The sequence below is a fragment of the Dermacentor variabilis genome, chromosome 1 (genome assembly GCF_050947875.1).
Source record: "Dermacentor variabilis isolate Ectoservices chromosome 1, ASM5094787v1, whole genome shotgun sequence".
In the NCBI taxonomy this organism is placed as follows: Eukaryota; Metazoa; Arthropoda; class Arachnida; order Ixodida; family Ixodidae; genus Dermacentor; species Dermacentor variabilis.
The window spans coordinates 12,233,233-12,259,202 of NC_134568.1; the positions used below are offsets into that span (position 1 = coordinate 12,233,233).

The window sequence follows — 25,970 nt, forward strand, 5'->3', positions numbered from 1 at the left end:
ACCAAAATATAATGAGTGGAGAAATTTCAGCCTAGCAATTACTCTTCATTGTTGTAAAACAGGGATGTTATTACTAGCCATGAGTGTTGATAGTGAGTCATTTCTCTGGTAAGCATGAAGCATAAAACGGACCGCCTTTCGTTGTACTATCTCAAGTTTCTTAATGTCTTTCTTGAGATATGGATCCCAAACAACACTAGCATAATCCAATTTAGGTCATATAAATGCATTATAGGCCAGTAGTTTTATTTCTGATAGAGCTGTCTTTAGTTTGTGCCTCAAGAAACCGAGCTCTTTAGAAGCAGGTGAGCACGTTTTAGTAATATGACTTGACCATGTTAAGCGGTTTGTAATCGTAATACCCAAATATTTATATTCATCAACCTCCGTCAAAGGACAATTATTGAGAGAATACGTGTAATTAAGAGGGCATTTTTTGTGTGTAATGCAGATGAAGACTTATTTATCACTGTTTAGTTTTATAGAGCAAACCTTACACCACTTGGAAATGGCACAGAGGTTAGATTGTAGGAATTATGACTGCGAGTGATAACGGTCTTAAAAAGTATGCAGTCATCTGCAAATAGCTTTATACTTACTTTTAATGTATCTAAGGAGGTAACAATGTCATTTATGTACACTAAAATAAGAACAGCTCCAAAAATGATACCTTAAGGGACTCCTGATGCTACAGGCAGAACGCCAGATGTGCAGTCACTCACTTGTATGTATTGCTTACGATCAGAAAGGTAGGGACGGATCCAGTTAACCAGGTTAACGGGTAGGCCTATACCTTGTAATTTCGAAATGAATTTTCTGTGGGTGACGAAGTCGAACGCCTTACTAAAATCTAAGAATATAGCATCAATTTGATTTCCCATATCAAGCGATGCGGCGAACTCGTGAGTTGTTGTGGCCAGTTGTGTCGTTGTTGATAATTGTTTCCTAAAGCTGTGCTGGAAAGGCGACAGATAGTTGTTTTCTTCAAAAAAGGAGGTGATGTAATGTGTGACTATGTGCTCTAATAGTTTAGATGTCGTTCAAGTTAAAGAAATAGGCCTGTAGCTTCCGACGTTCAGACGATCGCCTTTTTAAACACTGGCACTACACGTGCCGTGCGCCAATCATCAGGAATTAAGGAATCTTCGAAAGAAAGATGGAAAACGTGTCAAAATATCTGCAACTGGTTCGGCATACCTGTGCAAGAATGTGTTCGGAGTATTATCTGGACCAGCTGAGCCATTGCCCTGTGCTTGGAAGTGGTAAATAGGGAACAGAAGTAAGGGTTAAGCTGCTCAGCAATTTTTGAGGCATCATTAACGAGACAACTGTCAACGAATATTTCACATGGTACAGCATATGTCTCTTCTAAATATCGCCAGAATTTATCAGGGCTTTCTATCAAGAAGTCGGGCAATGATTTAGCGAAGTATTTAACTTTGGCATTGGAAAGTTTAGTAACAAGCTTGTCTTTTAGGTCAGTAATTATGCTCAGGGATTTGTTCTGTTTTTTAGCTCATTTTAGCCTACGGCACAAATAGATAATTTCTCTGGTCATCCACGGATTGCTTTTGTTAGTACGAACATATTTGTCAGGAACGAACTTGTCAATGCAATAATGAACAGTCTCTTTTAGGGCATCCCAGAGTGTCATGACGCTGCCCATCACAAAAGTCCCACAACAGCCCAATATGGCAGGGTTGTCAGCTTTAGTAAAATCCTTAATTAGCATTTTTTTCTTGTCTTTTGTGCTACTTCGTAACTCCTAGCGGAAAGAAGAGACACACCGCCTTATGATGCGAGATGCTGTCAACCACAGCCACAGTGTATGTAGATATGTTGTTACTAATAAACATTAAATCAGCTGTTGAACAGGCACTGCCTACTTGTCTGGTATACTCTGTAACAGTTTGTTTCAAACCACACGTGATAATAATACCGTATTTACCCGCGTATAACCCGCCCCTGCGTATAACCCGCACCCCTAACTTTGAACTCGGCGGAAAAAAAAAAAGAAACTCGCGTATAACCCGCACGTTTACCTGAAAAAAAAAAAAAAATGAGCGCTAGAAAGATGCAACTCACACTCAGTGATCATTTCGTTTTCAGAACATTTATTCGAACGACCGCCACCACGTCACTGGTTATCCGATTCTTAATCGACGCCGCTCTCACTACTGCCATCCGAGGCTTCATCGCCACTCTCAAAGACGTAGTCGTCCTCGGAACCATCCAGACTATTACTGATCGCACATTTTTTAAAGCTTTTGCGCACCAAATCGGCCGGTATCGCTTTCCACGCATCCACGATCCACTGGCACAGCAATGGAATATCAGGCCTTCGCACGCGTGCCGTCGGTGTGAGGGCGTACATGCCGTCGGCCATCCACTGGGCATACAGCCGCTTCACGTGTGCCTTGAACGGCTTGTTCAGGCACACGTCGAGTGGCTGTAGCATGGACGTCATGCCGCCAGGTATTATGACGAGGTCGGTGCTGGTCTCGGCAAGGCGAGCCTTCACCGCATCAGTGCAGTGGCCTCTGAAGGAATCTAGTACGAGCATTGACCGGCGTGCCAGCAAGGCACCTGGTCTTCGCTCCCAGATTACTCGAAGCCAGTCACCGACTAGGCCACTGTTCATCCACGAATTTTCTTCCGCACGCACAACGATTCCTGGGGGCAGTGGAATGCTAGGTAGCGTCTTGCGTTTGAAAATCACATACGGGCGCAGTTTCGTGCCGTCAGCCAAAGCGCATAGCATGACTGTGCAGCGCAGCTTGGCATTTCCGCCGGTCAGCACGCTGACTGATTTGGAGCCCTTTTTTTCCATGGTCGTGGCCATCGGCATCTCAAAGTACACAGGTGTTTGATCAGCATTTCCCACCTGAGACAGCAAATAGCTGTGCTCCTTCCGAAGTGCGATCACATATCGTTGAAAGTTCAACAACTTTTCCTCGTAGGCTTCAGGAAGCCGCTGGCACATGGTTGTTCGCCGCCGCATAGAAAATCCATGTCTTCGCATGAAGCGCTGAAGCCATCCACGGCTTGCACGAAACTCACGTGGAATGTTCAATTCCCGGGCCAACTTCAGGGCTTCCATTTGCGCCATCTCAGTCGAAACAGCGTGGCCACGACTTCTCTGCTCCTCAATGAACTTCGCAAGCTGCGTCTCGAGGTGGGGGTACGCGCCAGTCTTCGGACCCCGAAACGCTCGCCTGTTCCGGTTCGTTGCTTCGAGACTCTCTTTTTTTCTTCCTCCAGTCGCGAATGCACGACTCGTCGACGTCATGCTGTCTTGCAGCAGCTCTGTTGCCGATTTCTTCGGCAGCGGCTATAATCTTTAGCTTCTCTTTCGCTGTGAAACACTGCCGTCGAGTCGCACTCATGATGCCAAAACAAAGCAGGCAAACAGTGCAAACTGGGGTAAGTACACTAAACAGCGCCTAACGCGAGGCTCAACAATGCTGGCCTTTCGTTGGCCCTTCAACGGCTTGACAAGCGTCGATGACGATGGGGATGGCGGACTACACGGGGAGGCCGCCGCACATTGCGGTGAAGCCGACCCCCCCCCTCCCAAGGAAAAAATTCGCAGATAACCCGCACCCCCACTTTTTAAACGCGTTTTTTCACATTTTGGTGCGGGTTATACGCGAATAAATACGGTATTCGCTAACGGGGTTGCGTCAGCATCAAAGAATGAAGTGGGGTTACGCCAGTCAATGCAAGGAATAATAAAATCACCAGCGAGTATAACCCTTTTATTAGTAAACAACGCCATGTGATCGCATAGTTTGGACATGTATTCAGGAGAAACCAAAGGGGGTCTATACGCAGCACATACAATAAAAGAATTCCCCAGCAGTTTATCCGTAGGAACAAACTTTCGTGACCATCTGTTTGGTTCATAACCACACCAGACAATGGGTTTTTTAAGACTATGGCTACGCCACCACCCCTAGTGAGGAGATCTCAGCAGAAAACAGTATAGATTGGAGGACATAAAACTGAACCACTAACGTTTTAGTGTAACCAGGTTTTGGTGATTATTGTTATATGTGGGTGATGTTCAAGAAGTAACAGTTTAAGCTCTCCTACTTTATTTACAACGCTTCAAGTATTGAAATTTATTATTCTTAAGTGTTTTGTCTCCGTACGTGCATTACATCAACGTGGGAAGCCCCGTTGTTTCGGTAGTGCTACATGTTTGTTCCTAGCGTTGCCCCATGCAAACAGTGTACCATCAATTTTCAACTTATCATGTATAAGAGATGCGCGCTTCTTATTCTCTCAATCATGTCTAGCGCTCTCCCAAAGAAGTTTATGCATGTGCAGTGTTTCCTGGCTGTAGTCGCTTTGGATGAAAATATTTGTTCCTTTAAGCTCGCTTGCATTTTGAGTGACGGCTTGTTTTTCAGTGTAATCTTAGAAATAGGCAATTACTGGGCAGCGGCCTCGATGGCGGCCAAGACGGTGAATACGGGCTATAGATTTGCATTTAACTGCGAGCTTTTCCTCAAAAACGTCATTAACAACACTTTTTCTTAAAGATGCATCACTTTCTTTGCTCTCTTCAAAACTGCCATAAACATTAACATTTGACCTTCGACTGCGATCTTCGATGTCAACAAGTTTTCTGCTTTGCAAAGTCACCATATTCTGAAGGGACACAGACGATGATTCAAGTGCTGTAATTATCGGAGAGCTTTCTTTTGATTCTTTCATAAGTTGCTCTAGTCATCGTAGACTTGAGTTGCGATCACGAATGAGTTGCCCACACTTGCTAAACTTCGTTTTCATCTCAACAACATCAGCACGGATATTGGCTTGCCCCTTCAGAACATTTTGAAACATTTCAGCTGTAGTGGCTCCCGGGTTGGATTCAACATCACCACAGAGCAAAATTGTAAGAACTATGTAACATTCACAGGCAGTACTCAAACAAATGCCTGGGCAAGGCAAAAACCAGTAAGAAAAGCTCATCTCTGCACCTAACTTTAAAAAAAGGACAACTGACCTGCATAATGAAAACAAATTTCTTGGTCAGCAGCATGGTTGAAGCCGTTTCACCGCGCCCACTTGTGAAGAAATCCTGTGGTCGTGGTTTTATACTGTCCGTGGTGCATGACATCACGGAAATGCGTATATTTTGAAGGGGTGTGTCCAGCGTGCCTTGCTTGAGTGATGATCTTGATTGCGGCCGTGTGTCGGGATTTCTGTTGACTTCGAAGTGTCCTCGACCTACGTCACATGAAGTTGTTGTACCGGCGATCATCAGCAGAAAAACCTGCATAACAAGAACAAATTTCTTGGTCAGTGGCATGGTTGCAGCCATTTCGCCATGCCCACTCTAATAGCAAACTGGGCTGCATTTTTATTTAATAAGGAATATAAGTGATGGGCAGATAGTGAGGACTGCCACTTGTGAGGATTATGCTCATACTGTTCAAATGGTCAGAACTGTGTGAGCAGCCACAAAGGTCAAGTCTGGGATGGAAAGTAGCATACAATTCTCTTTTCATAGCCCATCTTGCATATGAACTTTCATGTTCATGTCTGGCATCATGAGGCTGCACAGTACACAGCTTTTGGTAAAATGGTGAGATTTTATCTGGTGTTGATCATTGCTTTTTCACATTTTCTTGCTTTGATTTTTTTCTTCTTCTGAATTGCATGCCAAACCATAACCTAGCACACGAATGTTGGTTCCCTGCTACAATTTGTAAGCTGGTACATATTGTTATCTGGCACTTCAAAGCACTGTGCTAGTTGTCGTATGACTTTAGAGATGGCTGCTGCTGTTTGTTTATATTTGTTACTTTAGCTCTTGTTTACTGGTTTACATAGTATGTAATTACAATGAACAGAGTTGGGAGAGAACTTGAAACAGCTTATCATAATTCTGGAGAATAATGCTTCTAACACTCTTTGTGATAAAGCTGAAGGAATGCTGCAGTTCAGTAGTTATAACCATTGTTTTATAATTGCTATTATAATGTGAGCATTAGTGTGAGTACAATTATAGTGGGCAATCCAAAGTGAACTCAGCAGCCCATTGGTTGACTGAGCCATCATTTCTATGATGGAATTTTCGCCTCAGAATAAAACTGTGCCTGTTCACTAGTGACTGCATGGTTGAGACCGTCCTCGATGTATTCATCTGTGTGAAGTGGTGTTGAAGTTGGCCCAGGGTGGCCCATGCTTGTGACTATAGGCCAAACTCCTCACCATTCACTCAGGGGTGCTGTCACTTTTGCATGGTGTATTGTTCAATTTGATGCCTCACTTGAGTGCAAATCCTTTTAATGCAGGTGAGGGTTCCCACATCACTAGAATAACTGGTGGGAAGTATCCCATTTCTCTTGGCACATTCCCACTACAGCGTGCCTCATATTCAGAGATCTTGGTTTTGGTACGTAAGACTTCAGAAAGAAAATATGAAAAGAACATTCGCCACTTTCTTGAGCATGATTGATGTGGGCAGCTGTACAAATTGTCACTCTATGTGCAGGTGTATGCATTGCAGCTAGTAGGTGCCCAGAGCCTTGCAAGTGTGCATCCTGCAGTTGATGAAGTAATGAATGTCTGCCTATCTCTTGATGCTAATTTTTTTTGCGCCTACAGGTTGATAAAAAAGAGCTGCCTGGACGCACTCTGCTCCCTGTGCCAGGCTATAAGGACAAGGTGGAGTTTGGTGTGCTCATCTCCTTTGCCTACCGTCTGGTGGATTCGGGTCAGTGCATTCCCATTTGCTAATTGGAGCTAAGGGGATCCGGACTGTGGTACATGTGTGCATCACATGCACTGGCTGACAACTGACTTGTGAAAATCAGCTGACGATCGCAGCTCATATCGCGTGCGCGAGGGAGGAAGGTGGGGCTGGAAACGCGCTGTCTGCTTTCACTTGTGAGGCACGGGTTGGGGAGGCGAGAGAGAGGGGTTCTATTCCGGTGGCTGCTGCTTACGGCGTGGCCGCCGTATCTTGAAAGCGATCCGTGATGTGGACAAAGTGTGCGCCTGCGCAGGCGCTGTATCTTGAAAGCGGTCAGGGATGTGAACAAAGTGCGCACCCGCGCGAGCTTCATCTTCAAAGCAATCTGCGATGTGGACACAGTGTGCCCAGTGCTGGTAACTTCATATGCGCTGCGCTTTCGACATTGAGTTTGCCTTGAAGCGAGAGACAGCATGAAGGTCTATTCGCTCACTGCTGCTGCTGTGCTTATCTTGCTTAATTTGCTAACGCAATCGATGCTTCGCCTTTCTGCCGAAACTGCGACTTTTCTTGTTTGTTTATTACTTTAAAGGTTTGTCACTCAGTTTTTGCAATAAAGTTTTAGACATTGCGACGAAAGCTTCGGAAGTAAGGCGTTTCGGATATTATGGACTTCGGATAAAACAGATGTTTGTTGTTGGATTATCAGGGTCCGTTGCTAGGAAAGTCGACTGCATTTTGGAGCAAAGGTCGCACTGTATATTACATTCTGACCCGAACTTTTGACTTGTTATAGCTACGTTTAACTGTATACATATTTTTCAGATATTTGTGTGTGAAGTCACACCAGCTAGCCCCTTTTGCAGCTTTACTAACTAGTTTTGTAAGACTGGCCTAAATATCCCTTCAAGAATTCAAGAAAGAATAGTTAGACCAGTCTTACAAAACTAGTCAGTAAAGCTGTGACAGGGGCTAGCTGGTGTGACTTCACAGCTGAGTGCGCTGTCTCAAGTTTTGTTGAAAGGCTGGGGAAAGAAAACATACAGACAGGGTGATGTGCGAACTGACAACTGGTTTATTTTCATTCCGCCATTAACCTCATATACAGAATTTGAAAGATAATAGCAGAAAACAGGGCCCCAGAAAAGGAAACAACAGATTCGAACCACACAGCTCTCTTAACATGAACATGTATGCTTGTCACATGCACTTTTCTGGTTTTGTGTGGATTCGCGGGTTTCAAAAATTCTATATTTTTTGATAGAGCAAGCGAAGGTGTGCTCACACATCAACCACTGACATGCATTTGAAACACCTCATTTATCTCCCTTTCTGTCTGGCCCTTTGACCGTATGATAACTTTTGTGTCATGGAAGTGCAGTTCCGAACAATGACCAAAAGAAGTTTGTTGATTGTTCCATTTGTGTCATAGGCAGTATACCTCTATCCTGTGGCGGAAGTTATAGTGGCCAAATGGGAAGATGGGGGGGGGGGGTATCAATAAAAGGCTTAGGAAACATAATTTTTCTTGCAATCAGATCTCACACCCTGGAAATTTAGCTGTGCACTGTGCAAGATGCATGTGTGAACCGTGCTTCCATCACAGAAAAGTTATCACACGGTCGAAGGACCAGACAGAAAGGGAGATAAAGGAGGTATATCAAATACATGTCAGTGGTGGATGTATGAGCACGCCTTCGCTTGTTCTATCAAAAAAGAAATAGAATTTTTGAAAGCTTGAGCTCATGTTGAGGTTAAGTGAGCTGTGTGGTTTTAATCTGTTTCCTTTTTTTTTGGGCCCTGTTTTCTGTTATTGTTTTCAAGGTGGTTTGTTGGCTTTCTGAATCTCACGCGGCGGCTACTGTGAATAGATCTGCATCGATTCGGCACCAAACCGCAACTTTAGTCGCCAACGCCCAAAGAAGCAGTGCCAACTAGGGCTAATAGCCTAGGCAGTGTGGCCGTGACGAAAATTCGCCGCTTACCGATATGGTAACCGAGCGCAAGCCATTGCAGAATGCTTGCTGCTAATGTGTTGGTAAAGGCTAAGTATTATAGGTGTTCTGTGGTAAAGGGGACTCATCAGTGATCGTTCCTGAAATAATGTGTGCGGGTTAGATTGACGGCTGTTGAAGCGACGTGAAGTTCGTTGCCGAGTGTCCAACATGACCCGCTTGCCCATCGGCGGCTGATCAGCCCAATCTTTGCACATGCTTTCACACTTTAGAAAATACGTACACGCTGCTTTTGTTGCTGTTCCCTATGTTCACGTCGCATTATAATTTTGGTTGGTCTGGTCGACCCGGCCGAACCTTGTACTGAAAAAGGCGGCCCCGGCCGACGCGGTGCCATACTATGTATGTGTGATCTCTTCATCGGGCTGACATCCGGGTGCGCTTGCAGTGACAAAGTGTGTAACCGCCTATCTGCGGCGTGCTCAGCGCTCCTTTTGTACCAAAAATGAAGTGAAACGCTCGGTTGGGTGGAATCGAGCACGAGGGGCTCTGCAGAGCACGCGACACCACATGGCTCTCTACACTGAATATATTGAAATTTGAGAAATTGAGTAATAGATACTCGATTCGCAAATTGAATTATTTTAACATTCACTATTCGATTCGTTTCGATTTGGTGATATTCTAGTATTCGCACACCCCTAAAAGCATACATGTTAGTGGCAAAATGACAAGGTAAGCAAGTGATTGGTATATCTACAGTGTTGAACAGAAGGATGGAAGTGTAGGTGCACAAGTATCATTTTAGATGCACATAGAAAACAAGAAAGTTAATTGTGGAACCCAAAGGGACTCGCAGAGCTCAGTCTCGGGACAGTCGGAGTAAGAGGCATTGGATCTCTAATCTATACCTGGTTTTGGCTCATTACACTGGTGATAGCTGCTACAGCATTAAAATGCGAATTATTCTTTCTCCTTGAAGCAACGGGTGGTGTGCAAATGAACATAATGCCTTCTGAACACATTGCATGGCGACACTGCTTGCGATGCCTTGACCATTTCCTCCCTATTTGATTTGTCACAGAAACGGATGAGGAAGTGGTGGTGGCAACAACGCGAATTGAGACCATGCTGGGCGACGCCGCTGTGGCTGTACATCCGAATGACCCACGGTACTTTGACTTGCTTGGAAGATACGTGGTGCACCCTTTCTGTGATCGGGAGATCCCCATTGTCACTGATGAGTTTGTCGACATGCAATTTGGCACAGGTGAGTGGGAAAAATTCGTCGTAGATGACTGTGTGTTTGTCTCTTTCCCACCATTGGCTACATATCGTTTAGCCTGGGTAAGAGACATACTACCATTTCATTTAGATACAGACAGAATGGCAAAAACATTGCAGGAGTAAGAACCTCAAAATATTGTTTTTCATGGATTAATGCGCCTGCAAGTACATTCACAAGTAATGAATGCAGGAGAGGCTCCTCTCATGAAAGTGTCACATTTTCTTTTAAGTACCTCTGTATTTTCAGAAACTAGATAGTCCTCTTATTGCCAGGGTGTAAAGTGGAGGCACCCCAGTGGTACAGCAACAATAGCATGACGTAGTCATGCACCACACATTTTAACACCCAAGATAGGCATATGTGGGAATGAGGAAGACAGCTCAGAGCACAAGCAATTGCACTCAAATTTTGGGAGTTGGAAAAGGGATTTGGAGATGGGTAATGATGACCTCCCATTGAAAGCACCACCTCATGAGCCCTCTAAACAGAAAAAGGTGCATGCCGTAGCTGAGAAAATGCACCATGAAAGGCTGAGTGGCTGAGTTGGCCCAGTTAATGGGGGAGGCTACCCTCGGATACCAACTTTTTTGTTTATTGAGATATCTTAATGAAATTTTCAGGATAGACTCATAGCAAAAGCATTAGTAGAACTACAAAATGTCATGCAGTTATGTTCACTGGCTCTCAAGTTACAGCAATATGTCAGAATAGTGCACATGGTTTTCTCATTCCAGGCCTGGAGAATTTACAAAAGGTGCTGCAACTGTGAAATTCACTATGATGTTTGCCAGATGGATACCTCAGGATAAGACAGAGCCCTTCTTTTTTAAATTTCCTTGCTGAAAAATTTTTGCAGACGACCGAATTTAGTGTTGGTGATGAAGATTTTATCAATCAAATTTTGATTAAATATCACAAATCACAGACACAATATATGTAAAAAAAGGGCTTGTCTTGCCCTCAGAAATTTATTCAGATACACAATAAAAAAAAAAAAACTTGGGGAACCTGATGAGTGGTTAAGAGATATGGCTGGAACAAGCAGCCTCACCAGCCAAAAAAGTCATTTTGAGAAAATGAGCTTTGAAAGTTTTGAGCACATATATTGGTCTAAGTTGACCCTGCAGCGTAACTGGAGATGTCCTTAGGTACACTCTTCTTTTGCCACCTTTCCACCTTCTCATGCGCTTGCTTCTTGGTCTTTTTCAAGCGCATAGAATCTTTCTCGGCTGTATGGCCAGGTGACCAGGTGTTAGCCCCACTGATGAACATAGATCTTGGGTGGCCCTGTGGCAGCCAGCATTATATCTTAAAACTGCCTCATGCAGTGCTGTCTCCACAGCAATCAGCAACGCATGCTGCTCTTTGGGCATCAGGGGCCACAACACGGAGTGAAATGATTCTGATGCATTCTGCGTCTTTGCTCCCAGGCAGTGTTGTAGAAGAAAAGCCTGTGAGAGGCGCTCATAAACAGGTAGCAGTGCTTCTGCAACATAGCCTGGAAGATTGTACCAATGCTTCGGAGGTGGCACACCATCATTCTTGCTGGCATTATGACGACACCAAGAGTCTGCACCCTCAGGGCACAAGTCGGGGTGAGGATCCTCGTCCGTCGATGTCACGTGGTGGTACGATGCCATCCCTGCACACTGCATTGCAGCCACATCGTTGGAATTGTCCGTAGGGCCCAGCCATAATAGTCTATCAACTTGTCGATGAGGGCCTTTGTCAGCCTGCCCTTCCCTCGTGAAGCCTTGTCACTTTTCTGCACAAGGTTGCGCAATGCTGTCCCCATCCTCTTCCGGGCGTGGTTCAGGCATTCCTCTTTCGAAATGGGGATCAGTCCATAAACATTTTCTTGCACAAGTGCAGAGAAGGTGGCACTATCTCCCATCAGACACGAGCGTTATGTAACGGAGGTTGTGCTTTGGCATCGTACGTGAGAAAAGGATGACAGCTGCCTCAACCTCCATCCTCCCAGACTTAGAGTCAGCGTTTTTCTGGCACACGTGATCCTTCTGCCAGCTTGCGTAGCCTGGGTCTCCAGGCTTTGGTCCTACTTGGCAACCGAGGCACTGGTTCAATACTAAAACAATGGCATCCAAGATGAGGCCCATACGATATTCAATTATTGCAACAACTCCAATATGGGACGTGTGGCCATGCTTGTGCCATGTTCCATCAAAGTTTACTGTGATATCCCTGCTGAAATATGGATCCACTTCCTTGTAGGTGGTTTTCACAGCAGAAGCAGATTCTGCATAGAACTTGTCTATGCACAGTGTCTGCGGTTACCTGAATTTCTTCAAGTGCTTCTGAAAAGTCTTATGATGCAGGCCACGATGGGACATGTTCATCGCTGTCCAAAAGTCATTGAGGGCTGTTTGTCCCTTCCCTATCTGTTTTGTTGCCACAATGGCTCTTATATTTATGTCAAAGGCCATTGAGTCATCCTGACGAGCAGAACTCCATGAGCTTGCAACTACTCCACAATGTAAACAGCAGCTCAAGCTTTGTTGCAAGTCCAAGTTGGGTGCCTCCTTGAACCTTCATCTCAGTCGCGAAGCATCCATTTGCACAAGGAGAAATTTTTCGCCTTCACTAGCGGTGGCACCTTCAGGGTCGTGCTCCATTGCTTGAAATTTTCGCTCCATCGTTGACATAGCGACAAGTCCTCGTTGCACACCAGTGCATTCTTTATCCGCCGCCTCTTTCTCCTCACCTGTTGGGAAATGTGTTTTCAAGTGCACAGTGGACGACGCGATCGCATTGTCTGAGGCAGATGAAAGAGAGGATGTGGAAGCCGCTGTCGATGAGCACGAGACACCAGGAGGGGTATTCTGTAAGAGTCCACCTAGTGGACTGTCCATTTCGGCCTCTGCTGATTGGATGGAGATGTACAAGCGAGGAGGAGACGAGTGGCCCCAGCCAGTCAGCGGCGGTTGAAATGGACAGTCCACCAGGTGGACTCTTACAGAATGACAAATTTTTTCGCCGGTGGAGCAGGAGTCTTGTTGCTAAAAGTGTCGACACACCCACGCTTTGCGTAGATGAAGCAGAAGCTGCCCCACAGGAACCATTGTTGCGATCATAATCGGCATGCGAGCGAGCGGCAAGCTTTGTCATGCGGGCGAGCTTCATAAAATGCTTCCTTGCACTGGACGCGTGTAGCGTCTTGAGTTTCTTTGGGCGCATCGTGGCCGACTGCACAACAATCGGCAGGCTAAACACAACAACGGTCTCGTAAAGACGGTTGAAAATTGCCTCATAAAGACGGTAGAAACTTGTAGGATATGCGAACGGTTGCAAAGATAGACGATGGCAAGCGGAACACACAAAGGGCACCGGCGATGGAGGAGCCGAAGCAGACAATGGCCAGGCGCATTATGCAGGAGACCACAGCTGCAGGGCCTCTTCAAGCTTCGGATGTTGTCCTTTCTGGTAATTTTTTGTAGTTTTGCAGTGTGACTGGTGGACTGCAGACAAGACCTTTTCTATGTTTTTGACGTAATCAGACAAGGTCTGTTTGGAGATATTAAACTCCTTCGCGACATCGACTTGGGTCCGTCCTTGCTCGATAAGCCTGATGATGGCGGCCTTCTTGTCCAGCGTCATGGTTGAATATTTGTATTGGTCGAATATGCGTCGTCTCCTCCGCTTGCCCGAGCTTTCTTTCTCGGGTGCTGTCTCAGGTTTTCTGAACCCATGCACCGTAACGTGCGCACTCTGCGCCTTGTCATCTGCTAGCTTACTGTTTCGGCTGCCGTGAAGGATACACGGAAATCTAGGAATTCCCAGATTTAGGAATATTATTTCGTAGTACTGAGACATTGTTAACATCGCAGGGAAGTTCGGTATTCTGAAGTTTGTACAACTGAAATATTTTTACATTGAAAGTATAAGGAGTCAGCAGGGGGTTTCTGAAAAGTTTGTTAATGTGGCATTCATAGTAACGAGGTTTCACTGTACTTGCCTGCCCGTGTCGCATGAAAATGCCAGCACGCACTAAGTTTCTTCATCCGGTACTAGCAAATCTCCTCTGTGGGTTGTCGCACATTGCATTCACAGCTCTCGCCACCAACCCTATCAGTTTCACAGCACGTTTGGCATAATGCCATTGGAACCATACAGCACGCTTTCAATAGGCAATAACTCAAATGCACCCCGTTCCCAGCTGCAGGTGGCACGAAGTGAGCATCATGTTTTGCTCTGGCAGCATTGCATTCTGGCGTCGTCCACCATCTTGATTTCATTTCGGTTTCCCATTGCTGTCTTAATCCTTTCAAACGCTGAATTATTTTGTTGATTGAAAACTTAATTCCACCGCATTTTTAATCTTCAGAATCGTAAAAATAATACAGCTACAGAATAGATAAAGAGTTTTCAATGCTTTAGTGAACTTTAGTGAAGTTTACAGAATGTGGTATCCATGTGAAAACTCACTACGGGAACATCAAAAATGATAACATAAACTATTTATATCCAACAGGCTTGAAAATTCTCTATGCAGCCACTTGAATAATGCCTGATGCAAAATATTGGTAAAAAACAATGAAAGAGGTGAACCTGTTACGTACAATGACATACTGACTCCGAGCAACAACACGCAACCATGCACCTTCCCATTCGTTGTACTAAGATGTTTTCCACATGCTAGTATTCAAACTAGCAGCACTATTCCAATTAAATGTGTTTCGAGATGTATGCAACACATTTTAAGTATCATTATTTTCAACAATGCTTTTGCTGTTCGTGCACAATCTTGGTGTACACAATTGCGTACACAGTGCCGGAACGCGTTAAAACACTACGCAATAGAAAACGACAAAGTGCATCTCGGGTCGCTTGGGCCTACCCGCCTGATGTGCGAAGCATCTTGCACCGCAACTCGAGGCATCTCGATTCTGGTGGAGTGGGCACAAAATGCCAGAATGCCCTGCCTGAAGAAGCTACTGACCCAGGCCAAATTTGGGGAGCATGAATGTAAGCTTGCCAAAGCTGCAAAAACGAAATCGGCTGCATGAGTCTCACCAGCTCGGCATACGTTGGTGTATCGTGCTGCAACAATTTACACGACACTTAGCATTGCATAGATGGCGATGACAGTGAGGTGTGCTAAATTTGTAGTGACTTCGGATCATATGTTTTCCCGGTTGGTAAATTTTTTCTTGTGTTCTTTCTTTTTAAAAAACATATGAATGAGGTTCTACTGTATGTACCTTCGTATAAGCAATAGCATGTGGTGTCATGGAACTGTTGTCTGTGCGTTATGCCACTGCTGTTAGTAGGAGACGCTTTAGGGTTAGTTGCCTATGGCTTGTTTGTTGTTTGTTAGCCGAGTCCCATAGCCTGTCAAGGTACACCATGTCTTGTGAAGTATTACACCTTTAAGCAGTGTCATACATTCGTTCAATGCATTCTTGTTACTGAGACTAACTGAATTTACCCACCTCATGAATGCACCCCCCCCCCCTTTTCCAATCAATAAGGGCTTTTTTTTTTCTTTTCCTCACACAATGATTGTACCCCGAAGTTACTGCCGTGAAGTAGGAGACACAGTACGACTCGGCGTGTGTGGTACTGCATCTGACGCGCTGGAACGGCAGCCGGATTCAAGGCGTTTTGCCGTGCCATAGCGCCTGATTGTACGCCCTGCATGTGACAAAAGTACGAGGCACGCGGCATGATTTGGCTTCCGATACAACATCCGACCCGCTGGAAATGAGGCATCTTGTAGTAGTTTAGCGACGAATTGGATGCCTGCGCATGCCAGGCATCTGATCTGGTGCTACAGCATGACAAAACGCCTCGGACGTGGCTGCCGTTCCGGTGCATCGGACGCGGCACCATACCGTGTGTCTCCTACTTTTTAGAGGCTGCCATGAAAAAAAAAAAAAAAGAATCGCTCGAAATTTTACCCAGCATAATGAACGCACCCCCCAACTTTGCACAAATGTTTTAGGAAAAAAAGTGTGTTCATTATATCAGTAAATACGTAATATATAATGTAATGTTCTGTCAGTTTCAGTTCAACATTGACCTACCAACTGCAGTTCACCAAAAATTGCAACGTAGCAAGATTCTGATTGGTTTTTGAGTTTTTGTCTCAATCTGACTTCTACTGCAAATCTGTGTGTGTGACCTCTGCTGTACAGGCGCAGTGAAGATCACTCCAGCACATGACCACAATGATTATGATGTTGCCATGCGCCATGAGCTTCCTATCATCTCAATATTTGAAGACGACGGCACCATCTCGTCAGGCTGCGGAGAGTTTTCGGTGAGCTCTGCATCATGCAAGCTTTGCTTCATTTAGATGATCGTAATAAATGGGAGCATATTTTATTACTCAGAAAATAAAAGGCCGTAAGTACGAAATAGAAATACTGTTATAAGTGCCTTTGCGCAAATTGTGACATCTGTAAACACAGGGTGCACTGAGCATGCAGAAATGTGTGCAGGATGTGCCCGATTCACTCTATGCTGGGCAGGCTTGATGCCAGTGATGATGAATGTGGCTAGTGGGGCCTTTCCTTAGGATTTGATTTTAATGTGTATCTCAATTTTAGTCTGTTGCTTCCCCCACCCCAAAAAAAGTGCTTGTTAGAATCAAGTACATAAGCCCAATATATTGGCTCATAGTACCATTATGCAGTCAAACCATGCTATAATGAAGTTGGATTTGATACGAAAATACCTTCGTTATATTTGGTATTCGTTAAGCATATATTTGTTGCATGCTGATATAAAAGAAAAATTATAAATTTGCTTTGTTATATTTAATATTTCATTATTTCTGTGTTTGCTGTACTGAGATTCTACTTGTTAATGTTTTTAATTGCTGCAACTTGTGAAAAAGTATGCCATACTGGGCATGTTATAGGGGATGAAGCGGTTTGAAGCCCGAAAGGCTGTCCTGGAGGCCCTGAAGAAAAAGGGGCTCTACCGAGGCACCAAGGACAACCCCATGGTTGTGCCCATTTGCAGGTACTCCTGACACTCTCCAAACTACTGTGATTGAACGAGGCTCCTGTCTCTTAATACTTGTGTTCGGAGAATTCCAGTAAATTACTTGTTGAGCACTGTCCCTGTTTTATTACAGTCATATGCACACTTTCTAGGACCATAGAAAGCAAAGATTATTGATATCCATGAGCTCCATTGTCTCCCTTCTGCAAGCTCGCATAAAGGAACCAATTATGTTTGAAAATTTCAGTGACTTCTGGTTTCAAGGTTCATTGAAAGTGAGTGTGTGGCTGCATCATGACACACCAAGATTCATTTATACCTTTAGAGAAACATCACACTGATGCTGTGACATTGATATAGGTGCAAGCTCAGTGCAGAGTTTTAGCTGAACACTTAGGGTGGCATTTCGCTCAGACTATCATATCCCAGCAACTGTCACACAGCCGCTCATGGGGAATGCTAGTGCGCACGCACGCAAAGCTCATGCCAGCGGCAGAACGTAAAACGCTGCTTTTGCTCTACTAAAAAGGTGACTGGGCAGAGCATGACGGTGCGTCCACTTGGCTTTTTGCCCAAGCTGACCATGTATAGCTCATGTCTCAGGGAGACATTCTAGCTTGGGCATTTTCTACCATTAATGCTTCTTCATACACGGACCACTGCCACTTGAGTAAAAATGCAGATTGGAATGGCTTCAGCTCTCGCCCATGTGCCATGTAACAAAAGCAGGTAAAAAAAATAAAAGGTTGTGACTGAGGCACTCTGCTCCGATAGAAGGAAGGAAGGGGAGGAATATCACTTGCAGATGGCTTTGTATAGGTGGCGAAAAAGCTCTTTCATCTTAACTTTGACTTTATTAAAGATGATAGTGTGCAAATTTAATTGAGTTTTTCACAGGAATAAGCAGTAACCTTATCAATAAAAAGTGTAATTTAAGAGATGCATACATTATAATAAGCCCGATTTTCTTTCAGCCGGTCCAAGGACATTGTGGAGTATATGCCGAAAGTCCAGTGGTTTGTGAGCCTTTCAAAGATGGCTGCCGAGGCTGTTAAGGTTGGTCTATATACAATATTCTGTGTGCATGAAGTACAGCAGTTACGTTTAATTCGATCTCTACAGAAGGTCCTGGCTGGCACCCATGCATTTGTATGGTCCAAAACTTTTGTTATTTCGATCATGATGTTGACTTATTCAATAATTCAAATTTGACCTGTCAGCGTGCACATGTGTGGCCTCAATAGTTACCAAAATGGCTGCAGCACGTCTGCATTGAAAGACAGCGAATGTGTCAGAGACTCATTATTTACTGCTGAAAATGTCAGTTTTTGGCAGATTTCTAAATAAAAATGCAGATCACAATGAATGGTTGCCATATTTACCTGATCCTAACCTTTGCCTTTTTCATAAGAAAATTGGTCCAAAAATTACCTGCTCGTTTTAAAATTGCCTGCTCACGCATTGGCTGGGGCTACAGATGTGCACCTGCCACAGTTTGGCAGCCCAGGCCAGGCTTGACGCCAGCAGAAAGTGGTCTGCCCTCCGGACAATCAACCAAAAGCGGGTCGCCCAGGCCCGGCCCGTATCCACACATTATCTCGTTCATAAGTGCTTTTTAATTGCCATCATCCGGCAGCTGTCGCTATTCATAGATCAGGCATCCGGATCGGCTGTAGTTTTATCTTATGAGCAATTCTAGCATAAGTAACTTTTGTGAATAGTGGCCCAGCTTAAAAGCGAGCTCCCGCCATCAGATTAGGCCGTCAATGAAGGCAGATAAAGTGCTCCACAGATAACGTGCTCCGCTTTTTGCTTGGTGCACCTGCATGAAATGGCTTGAATTTTGATACGTTGCATGTTCACTAACGTAAGGTGGGCGAATACCACATGCACTTTTCGTGTACGAATCGAATACGAATAGTACAGCAAGTATTGAATATCGAATCGAATAGCGAACTGCCGATGCATATATGGGTTTACAGCAGTAATATTTATTTCTGCATGTGTATGTACCATGCCAGTACTGAATAGAAAAAAAGAGAGAGAGAGGCAGCAGCTTACCATTAAAAACTGTGCTCATTAAAAACTGCACAAATTACGTCTCAACATCTTTAGAGTCTGTTAGAAAAGAAGCTTTAATGACTGGCAGCTCTATGGAGTGAATTAGAAATACACTAAATAAATGGTTGCCAAAAAAAATCTAGTTGTAGTAAAAAAAAGACACTGCTGAAGGATTTGTGTGCGCCATAAAGACATGTAAAAGAACCACTTACAAGAAAAACATCTTTGGTCATAGCGTAAAAGATAAAAATGCTACATGACTACACAGCCGAAAACATTAAATGACAGACTGCAAGCAACACTCACAGGTTGTCATGTAGGCCTAACGCCGCAAAATCAAAAACAAAACTTCAATTGTCCATTGTTTCTGCATTCCTTCGACTATGTTTGTCGTTTCACTTCTGATAACTTGAGATACCATATTTACTCGTATAATGATCGCACTTTTTTGTAAAAAAAAATTGATGCAAATTCAGGGGTGCGATCATTACACGGGTTAAATTTCCCACGAAGAGAAACATTTTCTTTTTTCATCCCGCATTTGCTTCGGGATGACAAGCAGGTGGCTGCTGCTGTCAGTGTGGGACACCAAAACAAAAATGGCGGCGGAGCAAGCCGAATGCGCCAAACGCGATTATTTTTCTTCTCGTGAGTATATTACGTGCATTGAAACAGTTTCTTTCGTATCAGTAATGAATAATATTGTTAATATCGGTAAGTTTGCGACAATAACGTAGCCATGTCCACTTTGAGAGGACAGAAACAGAGATGGGCGCACTTAGCTGCCAGTGACGTAGAAACATATGCGGGCATGCTGCGGAAACTGTAGCATTTGTCTTGACTGCTATCCTAATACGGCACGTTTCCGCTAAGGGTAGGCGAATATCTCAGCTGCGTTACAAGCGTCGGTGTATGAATAGGGTACACTTCTAACATATCAGTGTAAACGTGGCCACTATCGTTGCCGCTCGCGATTTGTTGCGTGCCCACGAGTGCAGATGAGAAGAATTGAAAGGCGCCCTTTATGCTGTTGTTGTTGACCAAAACCATTAGAAGCCTGCAAATAATAAAGCTGAGGCAAGTTTGGTTATAGCTTTTTTTTTTTTTCATAGAAGTGCGGAAAGTGATGAAAGGAATGAAATGGGGCATCTGCTTAAGAATGTGGGTGCATGCAGACCGCTCGGTATGTCTTCAAGAGTCGTTCGCGTAGCATTTGACAGATGGTAAGCGCAATCATCATTAGCTAGACTTGGCACACAACTTATCGCTACAACAAGTTCAGGGTGTGATCATTACACAAGAAAGAAACAAAAATCTGAATTTTGATGACAAAATTCAGGGCTGTGATCATTACGCGAGTGCGATCATTATGCGAGTAAATACGGTACTTCGTTTAGTAGATGGGGAAGACTAACAAAACAGTCGGTTGTTGCAAAATATTTGGTCCGTTTCAGTGCTTGAAGATACAAAATAGTTCCTTTTTAAATATAAGTATTTAGTTTGTAATATTCTATTTGTATTTGAAACTTTGAATATTCACCCACCCTTAACAATAAATGAAAATGAAAGGGACATGCACAACTATGTCCTAATAATATCTTGAAGAGCAAACAGAAGAAAATATGCGAAGAAAAGACGTGTTTGTTTACTTTGCATATGTCGGACAGCTGCAATCAGCTTCGTATGACCTTTAGGGAAATCGATAACATTACACCTTTGTCAGCTTCCAGGTGGTGTTTTTGTAGCCATTGTGGCATCTATGCGCAACCCAGCACTACACAGAAGTTTATTTCGAACCGCATACACATGTTCATGTAGCTAGGGGCCATTTTCACCCATGTGTGGCGGAGATCAGAGAAAACAGGTTTTTCACCGGCACTCGCTGCAGTGGCGCTGCATCTGCGATTTGAAACAGCAGTGCATGAGACCTATAACTGGTATACCTATAACCGGTATGCCTATAACTGAGACCTATACCACTTATAGCTCAGCTGTGCTTTAAGTGGTATGCCTGTATATGGAGTTCTATGGGAGGATAAACGATAATCGGAAAAGATCGCATTATAGCCAGTCCTGTACTATAAGTGGTTACGTTATAAGTGGTCGAATCTCTTAGAATGAGCCTGCATAATCGAGGGCTGAAAGCGGTGCATTGTCGTTGAGCTATGCAAGCATGGTAGGTTAGTTGCAATCTTTTGATGGCAATAGTGGTGACACTGGCTCTTACGCGTTTTTGGTTTTGTATTTCATTGCACCACACAGGTAATTTTTGGACTAATATTATTTGAAAAATAAATAAATAAAGTGCACTTTATGATTGGGTAAATACTGTAATTATTCAGTTTTCACATGAAAGTCATCCTGTGGCAGGCTGAAAATGGCCGTTTTCAGCAGGGGATTTTTTTTTTTTTTAGCATGTGTTTGACATATTCACTGTCCCCTAAGCTCCGCCAAGATGGATGCTGGCACTAGAGGGCTCACCATTGGTGTCAGGTGCATGCTTGCTGACCATTCAAGTTCGAATATCCAGCAAATTTAGGATGAAAATAATAAAAGTTTGGGCTCACAGAAATGTATGCGCGCCGGCCGGAACTTTCGCTAGGGATCAAATTAACCAGGAAGTCTACTGTAATTTGTTTTTTTCTGTTTGGCGATGTAGCATTTTCACTGGAAGGAAGCAAACCCAAATAAATGGCACGACTTGTTCAAAAGTAACCTAAAGCAAATTGAATATCTTATTTAAAGAAATTATATTAAAATCTGACTCGGTACATTCATTTCCATGTACATTTTGAGAAGTGGCCAGCTCTCTCAAGAAAGGATGACCAAAACATGGTTGCCATTGTTTATTGCACCACCATAGAGGTCTACCTTACAATTGCACTAAGCAAATGATGATTGCTGTTAGGTTGCTCTTCTTGTGTCTGATGAAAGTTGTGTATCTAAAGCATGAATGATGTGGGACACATTTATCACATCTTTAAAGTGAGGCATCACCCATTGGTCAGCACATCCATATTCAACTTCACTATGAGCATGTGGTGACTCCAGCAGAGATGTGTTTGGTTTCATCACTTTTTAAACTAGATACCTATGGCGTGCATTGTAACCTTGGTAACAGTATGGTTCTTGCACAGCATGAAACAGATGTGCCAATGGTTGGTCATGGGACACTGAAAATATGTTTCTTGGGGCTGGAGGGCCCAAATTAATCTGCCAGTTTGGAATACCTGATGATTTGAATGCACCAGAAGGTGAGAGTGTTTGTCAAATCACCAACTTTTCACTGATGATTCTCGCAAGTGGCTCAGTGAAAAGGACGAGCCTAAAACTGCCTATAAAAAGTGGAACTGGTCACTCTGCTCTGTATTCTTCATTGGAACGTTTGAAGAAATTTTGAGAAGCTGATTAGCTTTCATAATTTTTGTTATCTTGCTTTTTTTTTGTCGTATCTGTGTGTGTGTTTCCATCACCATGCCAGGCAACTTCTTGTGCCCCACTAAACTTGCTCTTCATGTTTTTTTTCTCTTACAGGATGTAAGGGAGGGCAACTTGAAACTGATCCCTGACCACCACATCAAAATCTGGAACTACTTTCTCGAGGACGTTCGGTGAGCCTCAGCTTTTTGTAGTACTAAGTGGAGTATGCACCGCAAATGCAATGTCGAGGAGTGTTCAAGAAGTTTAAATAGATAACAATAAAAATTTGGTTGTGGGAAAAAAAAAAGTGCCCAGAATCTGTCTATGCTGCCTTATGACTATTTCCTGTGGCATTGCTGGCAAAGTGCTTGTCCGCTTGACCTTGATCAGGCATGAACTACAACCTGCAGCTAGATCTGTAACACTGCCACCTCCACACTTTCCTGCAAAGTGCATTAATTTATAATTGAAGAGGTCATGCCACTATATTTCCGCACTGCAACTCTTTATTTCACTGTGTTCTTTGTACATCATGTTATTACTCTGTAAAATGTGAGTGAATTTGGTGGTCTAGATATCCTTAAAACAAAAGTTTTAATTTATTTGTCAATGCCTTGCCGTTCTAGAAACTCCACATTCGCAGCTGCTGAAAGGCATTAATCACAGCCAGCTGCTAATGCTATTTGCTGTAGAAGCTGCTGACGTTTGTTTTGCTTGCATTATGTGAAACGCAAACAGTGTTTCACTGGAAATAACGCGGTAACTTAACAATACAGTCGAGCCTCGATAGAACGAGCCTGGATATAATAAATTATCGAAAATTGTCTGCTAATGTGTAAGCATTGTTTTGCTTTTTCTAGTTTATGCGAGTCCACCCGTGGCTTTTCCGGTGGCATAGTAAGCTTAGGCTTTAGTAGACAGTTGTCAGATTTTTTCGCAGGGCACGAGCGTGCCTCGATGGAGCAGAGCAGTGTCACAATTAGGTACAAATCTAAAATGTTTCTCCCCAATAAAAAAACAAAACAAAAACATTCGAACCTGCCACAAATAAAGCCAGAGACAACGAAATCCTTGCCACAGTGAAATATTTTTGTATCCCTGGTGAATGCCCATAGGAATCAATGCATTTTGTATCTCTTGACAATGAAACTCCAGTAAAGTGCAATCTCGTATTAAAGACAGTTGCTGAAACGCTAGTCCCCATGTTATCTATCGATGTAACGCACGCTCGCGAAGTAAAATAAAAAAGAAAGTGCCAAAGTGCATTTTCTGCCACTTCAGTTACGTAACATACCACCACGGCTGCTGTCATTTTTGTTTACGGAATCAGCAATTACCGGAAGCGATCGCAGGTGTTAGAAGTATGTTGTGGCCACCATCTTGTTTGCCGATTGCCAATTTTAAGTGGCATGGCTGCATTGCCATCGACCTGTACTGATGATAATTTGTGTACCATGTGCAGTGCATGCATACTCTATGGCTTGGTGTGCATTGAAGTTCACCTGTGGTGCGCAGAAAAAAACAAAGTGCAGTGAAAACGAATTCAACGTCTCGCTGATGTGGACTTCTTTTATGGCGCTTGAGACAATGTGGCTATTGCGTGGGCTGCCATGCCTTTGGCCATGATTGAGAACTAGGAATGCATTATCTCACCGAAAGTGGTCGCGTGAGAAATACCGTTTCTGAAATATGTGCCCGTTACAATATGCTTGTTAAATGGCCGCTCATCATATGTCGGCAACGAGTCAACCAGGCAGATGCTGTTAGATTAGAAAGTGGCTTTTAGCCTGCAGAACACTCAAGTCCATGTCCACTGACCATGTGTGCCTGTGAGTACGAATGAAATGTGTTCAGTGCAGACTGTTCGCCCGCGAATCACAGAGAGAGTCTTGCGTGCCGTTTCATGATAGTCTTTTCGTGGTAGGGCGGATGTGATATGCACTGATTTTCTTAAATGCAAGCTGCAATGTAAAAATCTGTCCAAGTTGGGGTCAGGATCAGATTCATTTTGGCCGCTCACGGAAGCCTAAAATAGCGTTCACTGAAACTCTACAAGACAAACCCGGCGGTGCCGACATCTCCAGTTTGGCATACAATGCCCAGAGTCATTCAGTGAAAAGTAGAGTGCCATCCATGCATCCTTACGGAATGCACATATCGGACCAGGATGCTTTTTGTGTTCTTGGTGATCCCTTTTCCAATAACAAACAGCCGCAGGTAGTATGCTTCACTGCACTGCAGTTGTTCCTCTATTAGTATGCTCCACCACATTACATGGTTGTGTTTTGGTGAAGCTTACTAAAGCAAAACCGTCATTATGGAGGGCAATTATGACCCTTATTGCACCAGCCATCCATACTTTGAAAGATGCAACTTGCTTACTTTTGCTGTTGCCCTTCAGATTCAATGTGACAGCATCGGCCAAAACAGTGCCGTTTCATTGACACGAATACTTGTGATGAAGCTATAGTCGGGTGCAACTTAAGAAGACAGGAGAAGCTCCACCTAGTTGACCGAAGCGCTGCAGCCGATTGCCTCCGCTACTAAAGAAATAGTCCCGCTGACACGAATTGGCCCAGTTCGAAGTGTGGGCTGCCATGTCCTCCGTCGGCAGGGTCACCGGCCATCCGGCTCATGACGTCAGTCTAGAGTGCGCGCCAATTGGTGGAGGCTTGTGTGCATTTGCCTTTGAGGGACAAATGCCACTGCCTTGTAAAGTTGTACCCGACTATAGAAGTGGTCACGGTACCATTAGGAGAAGCGCACTTGCAGGGGCACGGCACAGCGCTCGATATATCGAATGTGGCAGTGAACGGGAGCTTGATATACGCCTAGTACAGTGCTATACTCTTACATGGAGTTTCCAAGGGGGTGGTACAACGGTTCGATATAGACAATAATTCGATATATCTGAGTTGGATATATCTGGAATCGACTTATTTTTACGGTTCCATGTAAGAAAAATCTGCCGGGAACTGTATTTATTTGCGCAAAGGGTCAAACTTCAGTATGGCGAAATAAAGTGCCGATTTTACCTACTCCATTACATCAATGTTTGACCCTTTCAGGCTCTATGTACACAATTCTGTACATGAGGGTAGTGTATCAAAAGCAAAAGCAGTGATGCAATTTAACTAATATTTAAAATGTGTTGCAGACATCTTAAAACACTTTTGATTAGAGCTGCGCTGCAAGTTTTAATAATTGATTGATTTATGAATCTCTACTAGAAAAGGTCTGGCTCAAAGGTCTATACAGGAAAGTGGAGTAAATAGGAGAGGAAACATTCACAAATTATGGTTTATCCCCGTCTCATATTTAAAGTCCTTGAGGGACTGCAGCATTGGGCAAGCTGGTCCGTCACTGTTGGGTAATGTCCAATGCTTAAAAGTCCTAATGTGCAGCTTGAGGCATTTCTGCCGGGTGTCCTTGTAGCCAGGGCACTCCCACAACATGTGTTTTGTCGTCGGTCGAGCTCGTTGTGTGGTACGTCCAGCGGGTGATCATTGTTGTGGGGGCAGCATCATAGTCCAGCAAGAGTCCTTGGCTTTGTTGACTTCCATGCCAG

At 43.9% G+C, this 25,970-nt stretch overlaps 1 protein-coding gene across 1 annotated transcript in view; it reads left to right on the forward strand.

Moving 5' to 3' along the window:
• ValRS (Valyl-tRNA synthetase) overlaps positions 1–25,970 on the forward strand; it is a 108,686-nt gene that overhangs the window by 31,694 nt on the left and 51,022 nt on the right. The window contains exons 8-13 of the mRNA XM_075684804.1: positions 6,622–6,730; positions 9,749–9,934; positions 16,108–16,232; positions 16,836–16,939; positions 17,896–17,977; positions 22,517–22,593. Coding sequence (XP_075540919.1) covers positions 6,622–6,730; positions 9,749–9,934; positions 16,108–16,232; positions 16,836–16,939; positions 17,896–17,977; positions 22,517–22,593 — 683 coding nt within the window. The remainder of the gene's footprint in view (positions 1–6,621; positions 6,731–9,748; positions 9,935–16,107; positions 16,233–16,835; positions 16,940–17,895; positions 17,978–22,516; positions 22,594–25,970) is intronic.